The sequence below is a fragment of the Lipotes vexillifer genome, unplaced genomic scaffold (genome assembly GCF_000442215.2).
Source record: "Lipotes vexillifer unplaced genomic scaffold, Lipotes_vexillifer_v1.1 scaffold1094, whole genome shotgun sequence".
Lineage (NCBI taxonomy): Eukaryota > Metazoa > Chordata > Mammalia > Artiodactyla > Lipotidae > Lipotes > Lipotes vexillifer.
In genome coordinates this window covers 1,482,457-1,502,182 of record NW_006792775.1, presented here as the reverse complement: position 1 = coordinate 1,502,182, position 19,726 = coordinate 1,482,457, and the positions used below count along the sequence as shown (strand labels likewise).

Below are 19,726 nucleotides of genomic sequence, written 5' to 3'. Positions count from 1 at the left end.
GGGGCCGCCCCTCACCGCCCCGGGCGGTGGGCAGTAAGGTGGGGAGAGGCCACACCGTGGAGGGGGGCCAGGAGCAGCGGCAGTATCCGGCGTGGAACCAGGCCCGTGCGGGTGAGGGCATGTGAGCCTGGCAACAGTTTAGGAGCAGAGGCAGCTGCACCAGGAGCCCAGTGGGATTCAGGGTGTAGGGGCCTGGCTGGCCGGCCGGGGCGGCGGGGAAGGGGGTGGAGGGCAGTGCCGCCCAGGGTACAGGTGGGACTGGGTGAGCGGAGCCCCCAGCCCCCAGCCCCCCCGGCCGGCCTCCCCGCCCCCACCTCCTGCCCGCCGCCCTCTTGGGGTCTCTTCTGGATTCCATCAGGTGTCACAGCAATCTGGCTGTGACATAATGAGGCAGGCCGGGGTCAGTGGGGTGACCTCTCGTAGCCCCAATGTTTGGAAATCCCCAAATCAAAATGACCCAAAAGACGGGCTTGAGCGTAGACTTTGCAAGCGGGCCCTTCAATCACCCAAAAACACAAGTGGACAGGCCCTGTCGATTACCGCTTCCCGCAGACGGTAACGCAGCCGGGACCCCAGGACCACCGCGGCTCGGTCGGCCCACCTCTCCTGGGAGCAGGGCCCCGGAGAGCTGGCCGCCCGTGCCCCCACGGATGTGAGCAGGGCTGCCTGGGGCAGGCACCCGGGACAGAGAACAATACGTGACGGACCGCTAAAAGCAGCGTGACCCCACGCCACCCTCGGCACCCGCCACGGGTCCAGGGGCCAGGCAGCTGGCAGCACCTGGGCGGCTGGAGGGGGTCTGGCTGGAGCCGAGCCGCAGCGGGGAGGCTTGCGTGACTGGGATCCATAACTCACGTCCGGGGAGGGGGAGGCGTTGGCCGCGGCATGGGAGGGGGCTTGATGGATGGCGAGTCCCTCCCACCCCCAGGTTCAAAGTCTTGTGTGAGCAGCCTCAACAGCCATCTTGTCCTCCCTTCCAGGTGTTATTCGGAAAAAAATACATCTCAAACCACATGCTGAAAACTTCAGCATGAGAATTTAATGTCAGAAACCCCATAATCTCTTTCCCAGAGATAAGACGCAGTCCTGTGAGGAGGGGTGAACCCGATCCTTAACCCAGAGAACAGACGCTGGGCCGGAAGGCAGGGGCTGGGGCCCTGCTTGGGCTGGGGAGGGGGCTGAGAGTGGGCCCTCACAGGCCGGGTGTGCACACGGTGGGCTCACTTGAGTTTTCCTGGAAATGTTTGCTGCCGGCCGCCCTTCTGGGTGGATGGGCCTCTCTGGCGTTGGAACGGGACATTTCTGCTGCAACGGTGGCTTGGACGTCCCCGTGATGCCACGGCCTATCCCGCAGACCCTAATTTAGGCCCTGAGCCTCCTGGCCAGTGTGGAGGGCTCAGGTTGCCGACAGCTGAGCCAGGAAGGACAGCTTGGCCGGCCGTCACCGCACACGACCTTTCCGAGCAGGGTCCCGCTCCCTCCTGGCTGACGGTGCCACCCTTGGGGGACACGACGTATGCACATTTGCGCTTCCAGGTCAGGTCCGTGGGGCACACGGTCTCCCACCCAAGGCCCTGGCGCTGGGTCCACCCCAGCTGTCAGCCCCCAGGGCTGAGCCTGGGTGTGTGTGCTGGGAGTTCTGGACTGCCCTGGTCGGCCCAGGTGTCAGCCCGGTCGGGGAGGGATGGAAGATGCACGAAGGACCCCAGACCATTAGCGCTTGCCTCGGTTTGCAGACAAAACTTCTTTAGGGGGTCCCCAATGGACCCCACCTGGAACAAACTCCCCCCTCAGCCTTTGGCTAATGCCTGGACCCCTATGCCGAGGCCTCTACTCCTGGGTCACTGCTCGGGCCGGGCAGGCACCCCAGAAAAGTGGGTGGGTGCCCCTCAGGTACACGGGTGCCAGACCCCAGTTCTGGGGTTGCATTCCTGGGGGAGGGGTTGTGAGAAGGTGCCTCTCTTGGGGGCAGGGCCCCCCGGGGCTGCAGGATGCCACTGACCGCCCTCTCTCACCAGGTGACACTACTGCCCTCGTCAGGCGGCCACCCTGGGGCTCTGTCCTGGTGACCTCCCCCCGCCCCCACCCCACCCCCCGCCCCACCCTCCTCCGGATGGTCCAGGACCCTGACAGCCTGAGGGGCAGGGGTAGCTGCGGTGGGGTCACTGTCCCCGTTTAACGGAGGGAGAGGCAGATGAGCTGGGAGGGGGTTTGTCTGTGAGCCAGCGCCCCGAGAGCCCCCAGAACGTGTATTTCAAGCAGTCCAGGTCCTTCTCTTGACAAACCCGAACGTTCTGGGCCACCCTGAACCCAGGGGCCTGGCCACCTCGCCCCAGCTCCCCACCCCCGCTGCACAGGCCCCCCACACGGTGTCCTGGCTCCGGGCCGGGTGGGACAGGGCCGGGACGGGGGCGCACACGTCCCAGGGAAGGGCTGGAGCGAGGCCAGCCTGCAGGCTTCTTCCCCCAAGCTTAGCAGTGTCTCTCCGAGTGTCCCACCCCCTCGAGGGGACGACCAGGAGTCCGGGGCCCACTCTGTTTGGGGCTGTTTGTGGGCCCCTCCCAGCATTGCCATGGCAATGACACGGGGCGAGGCCGGGGAGCCATACCTCAGAGGTGACTAAGTGTGCCGTGTGCCGCCCGTTATAGCGCCCAGCGCCCCCCACCCTTGGGACGCACACGCATCGGGCCCTGGCTCCGGCCCCCCGCAAGAATGTTCCATGAGCCCCTTGGGCAAGCATGTGGCCCAGCATGCCAGGCCAAGCACGCCCGGCCGGCGCCTGCTCACCCTCCCACCCCGGGGTCACCGCCCGGCCCGGAGCCTTCCGGCCGTGTCCACCCTGCCCGTCTGGAGCCTCTTCCCCATGGCGCTCAGGTCCCAGCTTCCTGCTGCAGGGAGCTTCCTGGTTCCCTGCCTTTCTGTCCCTGCAAACAGACCCGCGGCGACTCTTGCCGTCCCGCGTCCCGCACTGCACCCTCGCACTCCGAGGTTGCTCTGCGGTCACCCATCGCCTCGGTCCCCCAGCCGCTCCCTCAGTCCGTCTCCCCGCTCTGCCCAGGGCGCGCACCCAGCACCCCAGGCGGCACAGTGCTCCCTGGTGGCGAGGAGACTCCAGGAGGGGCTCTAGGCAAGGCCAAGGCACAGCAAGCGGGGTCACCGCCCGGCCCGGAGCCTTCCGGCCGTGTCCACCCTGCCCGTCTGGAGCCTCTTCCCCATGGCGCTCAGGTCCCAGCTTCCTGCTGCAGGGAGCTTCCTGGTTCCCTGCCTTTCTGTCCCTGCAAACAGACCCGCGGCGACTCTTGCCGTCCCGCGTCCCGCACTGCACCCTCGCACTCCGAGGTTGCTCTGCGGTCACCCATCGCCTCGGTCCCCCAGCCGCTCCCTCAGTCCGTCTCCCCGCTCTGCCCAGGGCGCGCACCCAGCACCCCAGGCGGCACAGTGCTCCCTGGTGGCGAGGAGACTCCAGGAGGGGCTCTAGGCAAGGCCAAGGCCACAGCAAGCGCTCTGGAACGGCCAGTGTGGCCACGCTCCATTCCTCTCTAGGCAAGGCCAAGGCCACAGCAAGCGCTCTGGAACGGCCAGTGTGGCCACGCTCCATTCCTCTCTAGGCAAGGCCAAGGCCACAGCAAGCGCTCTGGAACGGCCAGTGTGGCCACGCTCCATTCCTCTCCTAGGGGCCTCTTGGCGGGTGGCCTTGCAGTGCCCTGGCCCTGTGGTCCGGGGACCACAGGCCAGCAGCCCCCGGAAAAGCCTGAGTTCGTGGGAGCTCGGACCCGCCATTCTGGCCAGGGTCATCTTGACTGATGTGGACAGCTGCGTCCACCTCCCGAAGCTATTTCAGTTGTAGCAGGAGTCGGGAGGGCTGGCACGCGGGGCCCCCGGCATCCAGGCGGGCAACACGATATTTTCAGATAAAGGGCCTCGCTCATCACTCTCCCCGGGCAGCTGCCGGCTCCCCTTACCCCCTAAGCCCCAAAGGAGGCTCAGAACACACAGTTTTCCTGTTTTGTACCAGCCAAGGGGCCAAGGCGGATTTAGCCAGGGTGAGGCCAGGGGACAGGGAAGCAGGGGATGCTCTGGGAGGTGAGGGCAGGCCAGGGGCGGGCGCAGCAGCTGGCCCTCATCCCACTGGCCTCCTTCAGGGCCGGCCCCACAGGGCCTCGTGCCTGAGCTTTATTTTTAGGAGGCAGCTTCTGCAGCCTGGGCTGCCTTTTCTCGAGGACACGGGACAAGCCCAGTGTGGTCACACGCCAGGTGGCCCCAGGATCCAGGAGGGGTTTCCCCGGTTGTGGTCTCTGGGCTCTGGGGACAGGAGACCAGAATCTCAGGGCTGGAGCTCTGGGTGCATCACCCCCAACACACTCGGCCACTCCTGCCCCTCGGGAGGTGAGCGTCGGGGGCCTTTCCTGAAGCCCCTCATGGCCGCGTGGGCCACCCGACAGAGCAGTGGGAGGCAGAAGTTCACGAGCCCAGCTCTGAAGAACACACTCGGGGTCGAGGGACGCAGCAGGAAGGGACCTGGGGACGGAGGGCCTTCCTGTCTTAAATAGACAGAGAACCAGCAATAGCACAAAGCCCCCGCAACTGGTCGAGCCCCTGAGACCAGGCAGGGGACCCGGCGGCACCCCCAAACCACAGAGGAAGCAGGCAAGGGTGCCACAGACGCCAGGGGCCAGTGAGAGACAGCGCGTGGGGCTGGGGGCACCCCTGGGGACACTCTTTAAGAGGGTGAGATTGCCCAGGGTCTGGAGGAGTAGAGAGACCCTGGACTTGCTCTGGAGGGACAGGTGGCTGGGGGGCCGCGTGGGCTGGGAGGGGGCTAGCCGCGTGAAGGGAGGCTTCTGTCCTAGACTAGCAGGCCTGGTGGCACTTCCAAGGACGTAGCCTGGTTTGGGGCCGCTACCCTGGGCAGTGATGAGGTGCCCACTTCTAGCACCACCCCCTGCCCCTAGCCTGGACGCCACACGAGCCCTTCCACAGCACAGCCGCTTGCCTGGGGCTTCTGCCGTGCCTGCCCTGCCACACCGTGGCCTTGTGCGGGAGCTCACCCCCAACCTGGCCGCCACACCTGACAGGGACACGGGACGTGGCAGGACGCGCGGGTGGCCAGGTGTGGTGATGGACAGCCACAGAGACAGAGACCTGGGCTGGGCAGGGGGCTCCAGGCTCTGCACGAAGCCAGAACACACACTTGGGTGGAGAAGGGGACCGGGCATCAGGGGAACAGGGTCCTGGGAGCAGCCCTCGGGCACCTTCCTCCAGCCTGGCCCTGTCTCCCCACTGGCCGACATGATCACGTCCACATTTTAGACAAGAAGGTCGAGGCTGCAGCCGAGGGCCTCCTGGCGGCAAGGCCAGCAGCTGGGAGTGAAGGGCGGGACGCCTGGCCCTCACAGCCCCACCCAGGCCCCTGCCCAGGTGGCAGCCCTCGTCTGCTGGCCACTAGGAGCCAGGAGGGGAAAGCCTGTGTCCCCTGAAGTCCTCAGACGGGCCCCTCACGTCTGAGGTCCCCACAGCCTCCTGTTCATTGGTGCTCTGGCCTCAGACACTGCAGAAGGGCCTTGGAGGGCCAGAGTGGCTGGGCTGAGTGTGTGCGGGTGGCCAGATGCGTCTCTCTCCAGGCAGCTGGCCTTCTGCTCTGCAGTCATGCCGGTTGGTCAGCACCGCCTGGTGCCCCAGCCTCCAGGTCCCTCCCCAAGGTGGTCCAGCAGGGAGTGGCTGCCACCTCTGCCAACCCCTCTGTCCTGTCCGGTCGAGGACGTCGCTGCGGCGGCTCAGTGCGGCCCCGGAGCTGCAGGAGCCCAGGACCCCCAGGGCCCCCCTCACTCGCTCACACACGTGTGCACAAGCACCAGCGGGACCCAGGGCCTCTGCACCACCGGGCTCACACCGCACCCACCCTGGCAGCAGGCATGGGGTTTTGTTAGGGCTACAAATCAGATATCACACAGTTTGGGGCTGACATGGGTTTTATAAGAATTATTTAGGGCCCTGGCCCCTGGTGAAGTCCCAGGGAGAACCTGTCAGGAGCATCGGCTGTTCAGGGCCGTCGGAATTGCAGCACGGCCTGAAGGGAAGGCCTGATGAGGTCAGCGCCCTGTGCCGTCGGCAGGGACGTGGCACCCCTACCTGGGGCCTGCACGAAGGCTTCTGGAGGCACCTCCCCGAGCCGAGGGACCTGAGGCCCCGCCCCCGCAGTGGTCTGAGGTCCCTCCGGAGGGTTTCAGTCTTCCCCTGTGGGCAGTCAGCAGGCACGCTCCCGCAGGCAGGTGCCAGTCTGCTGCCCTGTGCCCACTGCCCAGATGCTTGTCGCCCGGTGTCTGTGGCTGGTGGATCCAGCGGCCATACGGAATGTCACGGGGCTGGAGGAGGGATGGCAAGGTGGACGGCCCAGGGCCCCTGATTCCACGTCCCGGAAGGCTGCTCACCATGCACGGCGGGAGGGGACAGCGGGAGGCGCAAAGCCCAGATGCTGCAGGTGCTGATGCAGAGGACACTCGGGCACCATCACATTCATCCAAACAGCAGCATCCCCGTACGGCAGAGCATGTGCGGTCCCGTCTCCATCACCCGGGAGGGCCCGGTCTGGACCTGGCATCAGGACGGAGGGCCAGGGGAAGGGGAGCGGCCACCTGGGACTCTGGCTGGGAGGATTAAAGGGGCAGGTCACCCAGGGGAGTGGGTCGGAAGGAAGAGGGGTTGACCTCTGCCTGCATACTGGGCTGCTTGGTGCCCCAAACCAGGACTCTCCTCGGAGACACTCTCAGGGGTGCCCAGAGGGCTCCCACATGGAGACGGGTGCACCCACACGGGAAGGAGAGGGCCGCCGGCGAGGTGACTTGCACGCCGTGTGTCTGCCGGGACCCCTACAGAGGCCACGGGAGCTGCAGGGACAGGAGAATCCAGCCACGGGGGAGCCCCGGGACCCCAACTCTGCAAAGGCAGAACCAAGGATGCGCCCGGCGGAGCCAGGCCCGGGCCGGAGTGCAGCTGTGCAGGGACAGAACCGGGGTCCCCCAGGCCCGGCCTCGCGCAGGGAGGAAAGCGGGCTGGGCTGCCTTCCCTCCATCACAGCGTCAGGGGTCCAGGTCCACCCAAGGAGGTGGGAGCCAATCAAAGCCAGATGTGGGAGCAGCACAAAACATGGTGATTATTTTGACTAGGAAAAGCCCTATTTACAAAGAAATAACGAAGTGATCTGGGGGGATTGGTGCTGGGGATGATCTCAGTCAGGAAGGAGCGACACAGATGCTGAACAGGTCGGCCTGGCGGGCCGCGTGGGGAGCCGTCCTGGCCGCTGCTTCCCGGGCCGGTGTCCCGGGTGTCCCTTGCGTCCGTCTTGGGGGTGTCTGGGCCAAGCCGTGTGGGGTGCAGCTCCCTCCGGGCAGGGCGGGTGGGAACCTGGGAAGGAGACCCAGGTCTCCAGGGCACCTTTCCCTTTCTCCCAAGAAGCCAAGCGCCCAGGGGCCAGGCCGGGGAGGCAGGTGTGGGGCGCTGGCAGAAATAGAGGGGTTTCCCTGAGGTGGGGTGCCCCTGCGCACGGTGGGACATGCAGAGAGAGCCAGCTCAGCTCTGAGAGGAGGTGGAAACCTTTGTCCTGACGGGACTCAGTGTCGGTTACGAGGATGGGACAGGCACCCACACGCAGGGCGACTTGCGGTCCAGTGCACGAGTGTGCCAGCCCCTGTGCCTGGGGGAAGGAGGGTTTCCGAGGGCCGGAGCAGAATGTCTTTTGGACCCAAGGTGCGGCATTTAGGGAAGGAGAGAGGCACAGGGATGGGGGTCCTGGGGCTGTCTGGAAACCCCCTACCCGTGCCAGCCCCTGACCCCGACCCTGACCGCAGTGGAGCTCCCAGGGCCCCGAGGGGGCAGGCTGTTTGACACCTCCGTCCAGGCCCTGTCCAGCAGCCGGGCAGTTTGCGGACGTGGCCCATCTCTCCACAGCCTTCGGGGACTTTCAGGGACTGATAAACACCCTTGTTGGTGGTGAGGCAGCCCCGGCCTCCCGTGAAGCATTCCAGGCTAAGCACCCGACATCCCCGAGCAATGATAACACACATGCCAAGCGCCATCCACGGACAAACAGATACACGGACTGTGGCCCATACACGCAATGGAAGGAAACCCTGATGCGGGCTACAGCATGGGCCCGACGGCGTGATGCTGAGTGACAGAAGCCAGCACAGACTCCGTTTCCATGAAGTGTCCAGAACAGGCAAATCCGCAGAGACGGACGGAAGCAGGCTTGTGTCGGCGGGGCTGGGGTGGGGAGTGGGGGGTTGGCGCGTGTCGGCAGGAGGGTGCGGGGTTGCCCTGTGGGTAGTATGAGAATGTGTTCAAACTGATCACAGTGATAGGTGCACACCTGCCTGAACGCTAAGACATCCAATGACACACTTTCGATGGGGGATGTGAACCATATCCCAATAAAGCTGTTCGAAAACAGAAAAGAACAGCCCTTGACCAGCTATAGCTCTTCTGCCCTTTGTGCTGTGAGCCGGTGGCGGGTGCGTCTTTACAGCCAGGAAGCAGGGCGGCAGCCGCAGCCTCCAGCTTCAGTGAGAATAGTAGCTGGGGGCCCACCTGGACCCCGCCCCAGGCCCTGCCCGATTCTCAAACCCACGGACAAGGCGGGGCTCTCCTGAGTGACTGAGCTGACGTGCTGAACTGGGGTGGGGGTGGGGGGGTCCACCACACTCATGCATTCGCTCATTCATGAATGGAGTTCAGAATTACATGAAAGTCGGGAGGTGGGAGGGGGACCCCCTCCAGAGTCACCCTCAAGGGGACTGATTTCTTTAGTTTCCTTTGTGTAAGGGGGGGGGGGGCGGTGGGAGGGGCAGTCCAGATGACCGGCTGTGTCCCCGGGCCCGGGTCCCCTCTGAGGCCGCCCAGAGGTCAGAGGATGGAGCCCCTGACTCAACTGGGGGTCCCAGCTGCAGAAGTGAGCAGGCCCCCCCACCCCCGGCCGAGGGGCCCAGCCAGGCGGTGGGTCACCTGCAGTCGGTTACTTAAACGATGCACGTGGAGCTGGGATGACAGCGTGATGCGGCCCCGGGGAGACTCTGGCCCTCGAAGAGGAAAACCAGACGCCGGCGGAGGGGCTGCGGCCAGATGGGCTTCCGCTCCATCCTGGCAGCCCTGGCGGCCGGGCCTCACCTGGAGCTGCTGGGGGGTCTGGGATGCGTCCCGTGGGCCGCAGGCCGGGACTGCTGCAACTATAAGTCATCAGCACAGGCCTGCTGGCTCCAAGCAGGGCCCGTGGCAGCCACAGGGGACTGAGAAGGCGGCTGGCCCAGCCCCCAGCGCCTCCCCTCGCGGGCTCTGCCTGCCGTAACCTGGGTCTCACAGCCCCCGCAAGGCGACGAATGGCGGTAAAGAAGGGGGGGGGCACAGGGGGCGGTGTTGTGGGCTCTAGCCCTCTTCCTTTGTCCCTTTACTTTCCCCCAGGCGCTGGCCCGGGGTGCTCCTGGCAGGGCTGTCCCCACGGGAAAGGGAGCCCCCAAGTCCACTGGGTCAGGCCCTCCCTGTTTCCAGTCCCACGTGAGGCTGTCCAGCAAAGGCATGAGTGGGGAGGACGACACCCAGCCTAGGGGGCCTCCAGGAGAGCCTGCTCTGGTCCCCACGTGTGCAGCAGAGGGGAAGAGGATACTGGGACTGGAAGTCTTGACCACCATCTCCCAGCCAGGCAAGGGAGGAGGAGCCCGAGGCTGGGAGAAGACGATCTCCGCGCCCACCGACCTGCGGTAGAGAGACCTCCCGAGGAGGCACCGGCTGTCTCCCTGCCAAGCCTCCAGCCTCCAGCCAGGGAGGACCAGGGGTGTCAAACAGCGCCTTCTCAAGGCTCCGTGCCTGGGGCGGGGGGTGTTTGCGGGAGAGGCCCGCAGAAGAATGAGAGAGATTAGGGGGAAGAGAGTGGGGGAGGGGGGCTGGATTTGAGAGAAGGGAGGATGGAGTTAAAAGAGGGTCGGATGCAGATGGGGCTAAAAGGGGAAAAGGAGCAGGAGAGCTGGGGATTGGGGAGGAGGAAACGGGAAAAGGAGAGAACAAGGAAGCGGAAGAAAATCAGTGCAGAAAAGAAAGCAGCGGTTAATTTCCCATCAGCTGGGCCCAAGAGAAAGTTCTGGGCTGAGGGAGGGCACATGGAGAGGAGACTGGCTGGGGGGGGGGGGGGGGGGGGCGGGTGGCGAGCAGCCCCCCAGCTGAAGGCCTGTTTCCTGTTGCTCAGCGCCCTGCAAGGCAACTCCACCCCTGCCCCACACACTCAGCTCTGTGCCGGACACCGTGTCCCACCCCGACCCGGCGCTGCTGCGGCCACTCCATCCACCAGCCCCGGGGGTGCCGAGGACACAGGACGTCACGGTCCGCCACCGTGGCCGTGACCGGCAGATGCCAGGCCCTGGGGGATGCGGAGGGCACAGCGAGGACAGCAGAGGGCCGCCGTGTGGGAAGGGCCTGGGGGCTGCGTCCGGGGGCGTGCGGGCGGCCAGCTCTGGAAGTGCAGCGGATGAAGGATGGGATTCCTCCCCTGGCCTTGAGTCGGGGTCCTCGGGGCCCCATGAATTATTTCTCTCAGGAAAATACCATTGACTCTGTTCTCCAGCCTCCTTCCCGACCTTCCCCATCACTTTAAATCAACGCTGAAGGGTGGAGTTTGCCCGGACCTTCACCCTCCAGCCGGAGGGGAGCTTCAAAGGCCCACGTGACGCCCCCCCGTGTCCCTCAGGGTGGAGGGGGCCAGCCAAGCCGGCTCCCCACTGTCCCCCCCGAGGAGGGGAGAGCCAAGCTCCAGAGCGGGGAGCCGGGAGGCCGCGGAGGAAGGGGGTCCCTGAGTCCTCGTGGCATCTGGCATGTGTCCCACCCTAGGGGCAACGCGGCCCGACTCCCTGAGGCACCCACGGTGCTTTCTTGCTCGCTCCCCAGATCTCCAGGCCCGCGGACACGCAGAGATGGGCCCAGCCAGCCCGGGGCGGCCTCACCGCCCCCCTGCCCGGGGGCGGCCGCGGGGCGCTGGCTCCCGGGGGCGCTCAGGGTTAGGCTTTTAGCTGCAGAGCGTGATTCAGAGAGAAATCAAGCTGTGGGTGCACCTCAGGAACCGGGCTCCCAGACCCCCCGGGACCAGCGCCACCTCTACCCGCCCCCCCACGGGTCCCCGGGTGCTGGTCATCCCTGACGGCGCTCCGCTTCCCACATGCAAGGCTTCGGCTGGCAATCTTTCCAGACGCGGCCTTGCTCTGGACTAGTCCCCTAAACCCCACTCTCTCTGGATCCCCCGCCCTCCCTGCTCAAGACCACACTGGACTGGGCCACCCTGGACCCCCAGCCCGGACGGGCTCTCTCTCAGCAGCCACCCCAACTCCTGCCCTCAGCACTCACTCTGATCTCCCCCACAAACCGCCCAAAGCAAGCTCTTAAACAGAGCAGCTCAGGATGACTTCCTGGGTGCTCTGGAAGTGGGTCTCCCCCCAACTGGACAGGGTTCCAGGCCTGCCTGGCTCGCCTTGGCCCCACGGGACCAGGACGAGACACACAGGCACACCCGAGGCCAGGCCCCTGCTCTCAGGGTAGGGGCACGGCACAGAGCACAGTGTGGGGGGCCTGGGCCGGTCTCCACAAGCAGCACTTTTATTTGAGCTGGGCTGTCAGCCGCCTGTCACAGGCCGAACCAGCCGGGGACGCCCCCGAGCCGGGGGTCGCAGCTCTGTCTCCGCCGCTGGTCTTCCAGGACCTGGTCCTGCAGGTCCTCAGTCACAGAACTGCCTTCAGGCCTCTTTTTCTCAGGAAACAGATCCGGGAACGTGAAGGTCTGTCCGTGCGCCTGGGGAGAAAAGACATGGGCTCAGCCTGCAGCGCGGGCGGGACAGGCCAGGAGCCCCGTGGGAAGGTCCGTGGCCAGATGGAAGCCGCCCGCCCGTCGCCTGCAGGACAGACGCAGGCCGGGCCCTGGCCCTCCGCGGTGGAAACCATTGCTGTGACAAGGCCCCTCATCGAGGCCAGCTCTTCAGGCAGCATGTCCCCATCCGGGGGAGCCCAGCAGAGCACCCACTCCCGGCAGGAGTCACCTGGCCATACTGTGGGCAGGGGCGAGGAAACAAGGCACAGATAGTGTCTGCTGCCTCCCTGGAACATCTTCCACCCAAAGCACCTACAGGCCTTTACCCACATTAAAGACTCACCCTCCTCCCGGCTCATAGCTTGGCAAATAAAACGCATGTAACGTACAAAGAAACGTACATGCGAGCAGTCTATAAATCAAGACCGGCTTTGCAAATTAACTGGTTTTACGTCTTTCACTAGAAGTTCAGAACACGTGAGTGCCAGCCAAGTCCCAGCCCGGACCCCCAGCACGTGGCCGGGGTACCAGCCTGGCCCGTCAGTGGGCTGGAGGGAGGAGGGGCCCCCAAACAACGTGAGGTGCGGGGCCACCTCCACGCGCTACACATCGCAAAGCAGCTCCAAGGATGGGGGGGCAGGGGGACGACCCGGGCCAACACTCCCAGGGCTGCGCCGTCCACCTCCAGACGGGCAGAGAAGGACCGGATCTGGAAAATTTTAATAAGTAAAATCAGTGAAGTGCGCTTGGTTCTTGCAGACCCTTGTTTTGTAAAGAAATCTGGATTCGGGCAGGCGGCCAAGCGTGATCTGAAACAGCCCACATACTCGGCCCTGAGAACGAGAGGTTCACGTGGCGCGGAGTGCAGCCCGAGTGATGAAAGGCAGCAACCGTGTGCGCGGTAGCCAGCCTGCAGGGGATTCGCTTACACACTTCACAACTGTCTTTCTTCTTCTTTAAAATACCAAAGGGCAATAGTTTACGTGCAGGGCTGACTGCCCAGAATGGGGGATTTGTGTTTAATATACCGAGGTGATTCTGCTAGTTTTCTGAGGTGGGGGAAACCCAAAATGACATTTTAAAATATAAATACCAAGATGGCAATCCGCAATAGCTTGGGAAAAAACGGAGGGCGCCGCTGGGAGAAATTCCTCGTTTCTCACCGAGACAAGCGCCGGGTGTGGGGGCCGACTGCGGCTCCCGGGGGTTCCCTTCCTGGAGAAATTCACCTTATACTTTCAGAAACAAAACCCTCCATCCTTCCAAAGCTGATCAGCGGAAAGGAACAGGAGGGGAGGAAAGTGTCGCAGTGAAAAGCGAAGACGCCTGCCTGGGATGGTGAGGAGCAGGCGGGGTCGGGGAGCAGGTTCTCCGTCACCAGCAGGCGTCAGCGTCAGCCTGGGGGCTGAGGCTCCTTGCTGTGAGGTGACCCAGGCTCGCTAGCTCCCCGACTCTGGGTCAAAGAGACGGTTATCAGCTCGTGGGAGGAAACCCGGGACCCCCACTACGGGGGACCAGCTTTGCCGAAACAGCCAACTCTGAACAAATCCAGAAATTTCACTTGTCTTTCTGATGGACCTCTGTGTGCTCTGCGACCAGCTCGGTGATGAGAAGCCCAGAAACGAGGCCCCAAGGGACACACGGGGAGGACGTCTCCGTAGACGGAGGCCAGAGAGGGGACCCCTTCAGGGGGCGAGTGTCCAACCCCCCCCCGCCCCGCCGGTTTCCAGGCACAGATCTGCCGGAGCTGGGCGGGGTGGAGGGGGGGGGGATCCGTTACAAATTTAATTTTGCAACCGAGGGAAGCGTGCCCGGCGGGGACGCCCTGTGCTCCCACTTGTGCTGCCCTGATTTCACAGGGGAAGAAAGGAGGCCGGGTGGCAGCTGCAGATACCAGATCCCAGGCCACGCAGCTCAGCTTCCAGAGCGAGGTGGGGCCCGGGAAACGCAAGGGCTCGGATGACTCAAAAGCCACTTGTAACTATAGCTCTCGCTGAAGGGCCTCGTGGCTAATGCCGACATATGGGGTGTCAACCGGCGTGCCGTGACAAAGACAGATGGACCGATTTAACACAGAGGACACAGGCGTCTTTATAAGGCCAACGGCCACTCTCCTTGCCTGGACTGGCTGATTTTATGCACAGCAAATATTAGGCCAAATAATTACCGGGGCCCCTGTTTAGAACAACTGTGACTGTTTTTCAGAAAAGCTGCCATGCTAACTGGGTCTTTCAACAAACTGCCTCCTAAGGCCCAAAATAGGCCCTGGGGCCAGAGGGTGTTTTCATAATAGCGCTACTGCCATCTAGCGGCCCCAGGGCCCGCGGGCTCCCCGCTCTGACCCAGGCTGTTTACGAGGAAACTAAAGAAACTGGAAGACCCCCAACCCCTCCCCCGCCGCCCAGGGTTTCAAACGCAGGGCAGTTAACAGACTCTGTGGGCAGGTCCAAGGTCACCTGCCCCGGCAGAGGAATCCTGCCTGCAGCCCATGGGGCCTTGGTGCTGGGTGGCCAAGGCTGTCCATTCTGAGTCAAGAGCATATCTGGGAAAGTACGTCTTGGGGCAGCTCAGGCTGGAAAGGAAGAGCCCGGAAAGGGGCTTGGAAAACGCGTCTTCCTCCAGCCAGCTCTGGGTTTCGGTCAGCAAAGGCTCAGATGGGGTGCTGGACCCTCTTTCCGGAGCCCCTCGCTAGGCAGGGGACACAAGCAAAGAGAACCCAGGGGAGTGTGCCACACCCCGCAGTCCAGTCCAGAGGAGAGGGGATCAGCCAGGACCCCAGCACACCCCAAGTGGTCTGGCTTGACACTGAGGCCCCAGCAGGAACCTCCACTCCCATGGCATTAACCACTTCCTTGCTTTGATGCTCGCCAGCCCTGGTTTCTGTCTGAACCCACCCCCAAGCCCAGCGGGCCCACACCCGCCCACTGCACGTCCAGGGCTGGTCCCCGAGAAGTTCCCCAACACCCATCCCCTCCCACCTCTGAGCTGTGCTTTGAACCCCAGCTCCTCCCGGGGCTCCATGCGGATTAGAACTAAGTGCCAGCCTGGGGCTCCAAGATCATGCCCACCCCCCGCTCCAGGTCACGGTCGGGGTGAGCGCTCACCAGCTGCACATAGGCCACCTTGTAGTCTGGTTTCTTTATCCTGACGTTCCTGTAATCCCTCCTCCTGTTGGAACCTGTTGGAAGTGGGGGGAAGACAAAAACCTTCACTCCCAGCATGAAGGTTTCAGTCCCACTAATCCAGGAACCCACTTTCTAGAAACAGGCAAACACGCAGGCACCTTCGGGCTACAGACTGCAGGCGGCACGCCCTGGGCCACTAGGCCAGGCTCGCACAGGCAGGCGCCACCACCGCCAACCTCCGCTCGGCGAAAACCCAAACGTGCCTAAAATAACTCAAGAAACGGCTTTCTGCCCTGTCAGCACAGAGGCTCTTGCTGTCTGACCTCCCCTCGACGGAGGGTCGTCATATTTACAACTGGGCAACTGGGGGCTGGGGGGCAGGGGTCAACAGGAAGGAACGAGAAAGGCCCAGGGGAATAAAAACAGTGCTTTGCTGACCGACCCGGGGGCAGGCGGGGAAGCGGGTGGGTGGGTTGAGTGTGGGGCCCTGCTCTGAGCAGCCGGCAGGGCCGGGCCACCCAGGTTCCAGCGTGTCAACCGGCGTGCCGTGACAAAGACAGATGGACCGATTTAACACAGAGGACACAGGCGTCTTTATAAGGCCAACGGCCACTCTCCTTGCCTGGACTGGCTGATTTTATGCACAGCAAATATTAGGCCAAATAATTACCGGGGCCCCTGTTTAGAACAACTGTGACTGTTTTTCAGAAAAGCTGCCATGCTAACTGGGTCTTTCAACAAACTGCCTCCTAAGGCCCAAAATAGGCCCTGGGGCCAGAGGGTGTTTTCATAATAGCGCTACTGCCATCTAGCGGCCCCAGGGCCCGCGGGCTCCCCGCTCTGACCCAGGCTGTTTACGAGGAAACTAAAGAAACTGGAAGACCCCCAACCCCTCCCCCGCCGCCCAGGGTTTCAAACGCAGGGCAGTTAACAGACTCTGTGGGCAGGTCCAAGGTCACCTGCCCCGGCAGAGGAATCCTGCCTGCAGCCCATGGGGCCTTGGTGCTGGGTGGCCAAGGCTGTCCATTCTGAGTCAAGAGCATATCTGGGAAAGTACGTCTTGGGGCAGCTCAGGCTGGAAAGGAAGAGCCCGGAAAGGGGCTTGGAAAACGCGTCTTCCTCCAGCCAGCTCTGGGTTTCGGTCAGCAAAGGCTCAGATGGGGTGCTGGACCCTCTTTCCGGAGCCCCTCGCTAGGCAGGGGACACAAGCAAAGAGAACCCAGGGGAGTGTGCCACACCCCGCAGTCCAGTCCAGAGGAGAGGGGATCAGCCAGGACCCCAGCACACCCCAAGTGGTCTGGCTTGACACTGAGGCCCCAGCAGGAACCTCCACTCCCATGGCATTAACCACTTCCTTGCTTTGATGCTCGCCAGCCCTGGTTTCTGTCTGAACCCACCCCCAAGCCCAGCGGGCCCACACCCGCCCACTGCACGTCCAGGGCTGGTCCCCGAGAAGTTCCCCAACACCCATCCCCTCCCACCTCTGAGCTGTGCTTTGAACCCCAGCTCCTCCCGGGGCTCCATGCGGATTAGAACTAAGTGCCAGCCTGGGGCTCCAAGATCATGCCCACCCCCCGCTCCAGGTCACGGTCGGGGTGAGCGCTCACCAGCTGCACATAGGCCACCTTGTAGTCTGGTTTCTTTATCCTGACGTTCCTGTAATCCCTCCTCCTGTTGGAACCTGTTGGAAGTGGGGGGAAGACAAAAACCTTCACTCCCAGCATGAAGGTTTCAGTCCCACTAATCCAGGAACCCACTTTCTAGAAACAGGCAAACACGCAGGCACCTTCGGGCTACAGACTGCAGGCGGCACGCCCTGGGCCACTAGGCCAGGCTCGCACAGGCAGGCGCCACCACCGCCAACCTCCGCTCGGCGAAAACCCAAACGTGCCTAAAATAACTCAAGAAACGGCTTTCTGCCCTGTCAGCACAGAGGCTCTTGCTGTCTGACCTCCCCTCGACGGAGGGTCGTCATATTTACAACTGGGCAACTGGGGGCTGGGGGGCAGGGGTCAACAGGAAGGAACGAGAAAGGCCCAGGGGAATAAAAACAGTGCTTTGCTGACCGACCCGGGGGCAGGCGGGGAAGCGGGTGGGTGGGTTGAGTGTGGGGCCCTGCTCTGAGCAGCCGGCAGGGCCGGGCCACCCAGGTTCCAGCGCCGGGAGGCCACCTCCCCCCTGAGGTCCCCCTCAGTTTCCTCATGTGCAAAGGACCACGTGCCAGAGTGGCCGCGAGGGGGGACCAGGCCAGCGACGCAGGCAGCCTGGCCCACAGGAGCTCCGCGGAGGAGCCCACACCAGAGAGGGCAGCCCCCGCCGTGGGCACCCACCGTGCTGCACCCTTGTCCGCACAGCAGCCACGGGCACATTGTAAATGCGCTCGAGATAACTCCTGAGGTCCACTCTGGTCATCCTGGGGCAAAGGAGAAAGAAAGGAAGTCTGAACAGGGCCGAGGTACAAGGCGGCCCGCCCGACGGGGTGAGCTGCCGACCACAGGCCCCGGGTGGGAGCGGGCTCAGGGGAGGCCAGGGCTGAGGCCGGGCCCTGCTGACTCCAGAGATGCAGGCCCTGGTCCCCACCCAGCACACTTGCATCCGGACGCAGCAGTGAGGGGGTGACGGGGGACCAGCCCCCAGGACCCAGTCCTCTGCTCCCTCCCACTGGCCACACTCCCTGGGGGCCCAGCTTTCAAGGGGAGGGACTGGACGGTCTGCGAGCGCCCCCTGCCTGCCAGGAGCTGCCCGCAGCGCCCGGCCGCCCGCTCTGCAGCTGCTGCCCTGCCCGCAGCACCCTCCCAGCAGGCGCTTCCCAGAAATGACGGTCAAGGGGATGGTGGGCTATTAGGCCCCATTCCCCCTTCACCCTGCACGGGCCTCACGCGGAAGCTCAAGCCGACCCCGGAACCCCTCAGACTTCAGCACATGGGACACAGGGAGGCTGTGTCCCTTCGGTAACTGGGGCCTCCGTGAAGGCCCCATTTGAGGACGAAGGCTTTGGAAGCCATGGTGAGCGGGTGCAGGAGTCACAGCCCAGCCTCCTGGAAAGCGCAGCCAGGACCAAGGCAAGCAAAGAAGCCAGGTCTCAGGCCAGGCTTCCCAGGGGGCGGCGGGGTGGGGGTGGGGGGGCGCTTACTCCATGGGGATCCGGAACTGCACCGTGTCCTCGGGCTGGGCCAGGCCGGGCCGCACCAGCTGGATGAAGCAGTTGGTGCGGAAGACCCGGAGCTGGGGGCTGCCCAGCTGGTGCAGAGGGTACCTGCAGGCGGGACAGGGGTCGCGTCAAACGCTCAGAACACGAGGCTCCCGGGACACCGCGGCAGGGTCCATAGGTCATCACGCCCATGGGGCCGGGGAGCCAAGGGGGCAGTCACCCACAGGCCACCCCCTTGGCTCACCCGGCGTGGGCAGCCAGTCCCCAGTCCCTGGGGCGGTGTGGCCTGTTGACCCGCAAGGTCAGCCTTTGGAAAGGACCGGTGAATGATTCATGCACAGAGGCCAGAGGACATGCCCACCCCACCCCGTAAACAGGCTCAGAGTCATGTGTTTGTTCAAAGTGCCGGCCCCAAAGGCACGCGGCCCCCGCATGGCTGTCACCCTCCAGGAACGGGCCCCACACAGGGCACGCCCTCTAGCTCCCTTCAGCTCAGGTGAGGTGGGATCGGTCGGAACCAGCTCATTCTGCACTGGCCCACCCCCGCGGTGCGGAAAGGGATGGGGCCACCTCCACACCCCCTGTGCTGGGAACACCAGCTCATCCTTGACAAGCGTGAAGATCAAAAGATAAGAGGCTGGGGAGACTCGGTGTGTGCAGATCACCAGCTACAAGCTGACCGCCCACCTGCCCCACCCCCAAAACCCCCAAAGTGAGCAGAGGCATCTAGAAGGTGCAGGAAACCACCACCTGCGGCTCCCACCCAACCGCCCCTGCCAGCTGGACCCATGCCCCCGGTGGGGTTTGGTGGGCCAGAAGGGCCACACTGCCAACTGGGCCTCGGGGCTGGGGTGAGGAGGGGGCCCAAGGTACACAGGGGCTGCAAGGCGGGGCCAGGAGTCTACTGGGAGCCCAGGGGACTGGTCTTGGTGGAGGGTGGGCGCAGGGGCTGACGATGCCATCTAGGGTCCCTGGTGACCAATCTGCAGCACAGCACGTGGCCCCTGATCTTGGGGAGCACCCAGCACCAGGGAAGGGGGCTCAGTGAAGCCAAATCTCATGCTGCCTCTGGGCCTCACAAATCTGGGGAGCGTGAGGGGGTCAGGAGCCGAGGTCCAGGGTGTGGCACTCTGAGGGGGCAGGGCTCAGGCACCCTGGCACGGGCCGGGGCACCCGCATTAGAACGAGTGCTGGGCTGAGTGCTAGGTAACGTCTCCCGGGGTCTCCTGGCGACCCAGTCCCACGTGGCAGCTGCCCCATTAGAACCCTGTGGCACAGCCTTCTCCGCTGTGCCGGAGAGGCGGGAGGGGCAGGTTCCGGAAGCACAGGGCTGCTCGTCCAGGACCGAGCCTCGCTCTGCCCTCGTGGGGCTCCAGGCCGGCGGGCGGCCACCCAGGCTCACACCTTCCCCCTGGTGACCAGCGGCGAGCACTGCAAGGGGCGCAGTCTGGGGCCCCTGGGGAGCTGCGGGGGTGGGGGGAGCGGTCGGCCGCGGGAGGACCGAAGCCCGAGGTCGGCGGAGCCCAGACCCGCCAACCTTCTCTCCCACCCGCCCGCGCCAAGCGTCAGGCCCGACCCCCAACGGGCGGCCCGGGCCCCTCCGGCTCCGGAACGACC

The 19,726-nt window shown here is 64.3% G+C and overlaps 1 protein-coding gene across 1 annotated transcript in view; it reads right to left on the bottom strand.

Moving 5' to 3' along the window:
* Nucleotides 1–11,653: 11,653 nt before the first annotated feature.
* The window catches only part of MRPL23 (mitochondrial ribosomal protein L23), an 8,760-nt gene continuing 687 nt past the window's right edge, over nt 11,654–19,726 (bottom strand). Inside the window, exons 2-5 of the mRNA XM_007465947.1 lie at nt 18,092–18,214; nt 17,289–17,371; nt 16,566–16,639; nt 11,654–11,818 (exon numbers count right to left, since the gene is read on the bottom strand). Coding sequence (XP_007466009.1) covers nt 11,654–11,818; nt 16,566–16,639; nt 17,289–17,371; nt 18,092–18,214 — 445 coding nt within the window. The remainder of the gene's footprint in view (nt 11,819–16,565; nt 16,640–17,288; nt 17,372–18,091; nt 18,215–19,726) is intronic.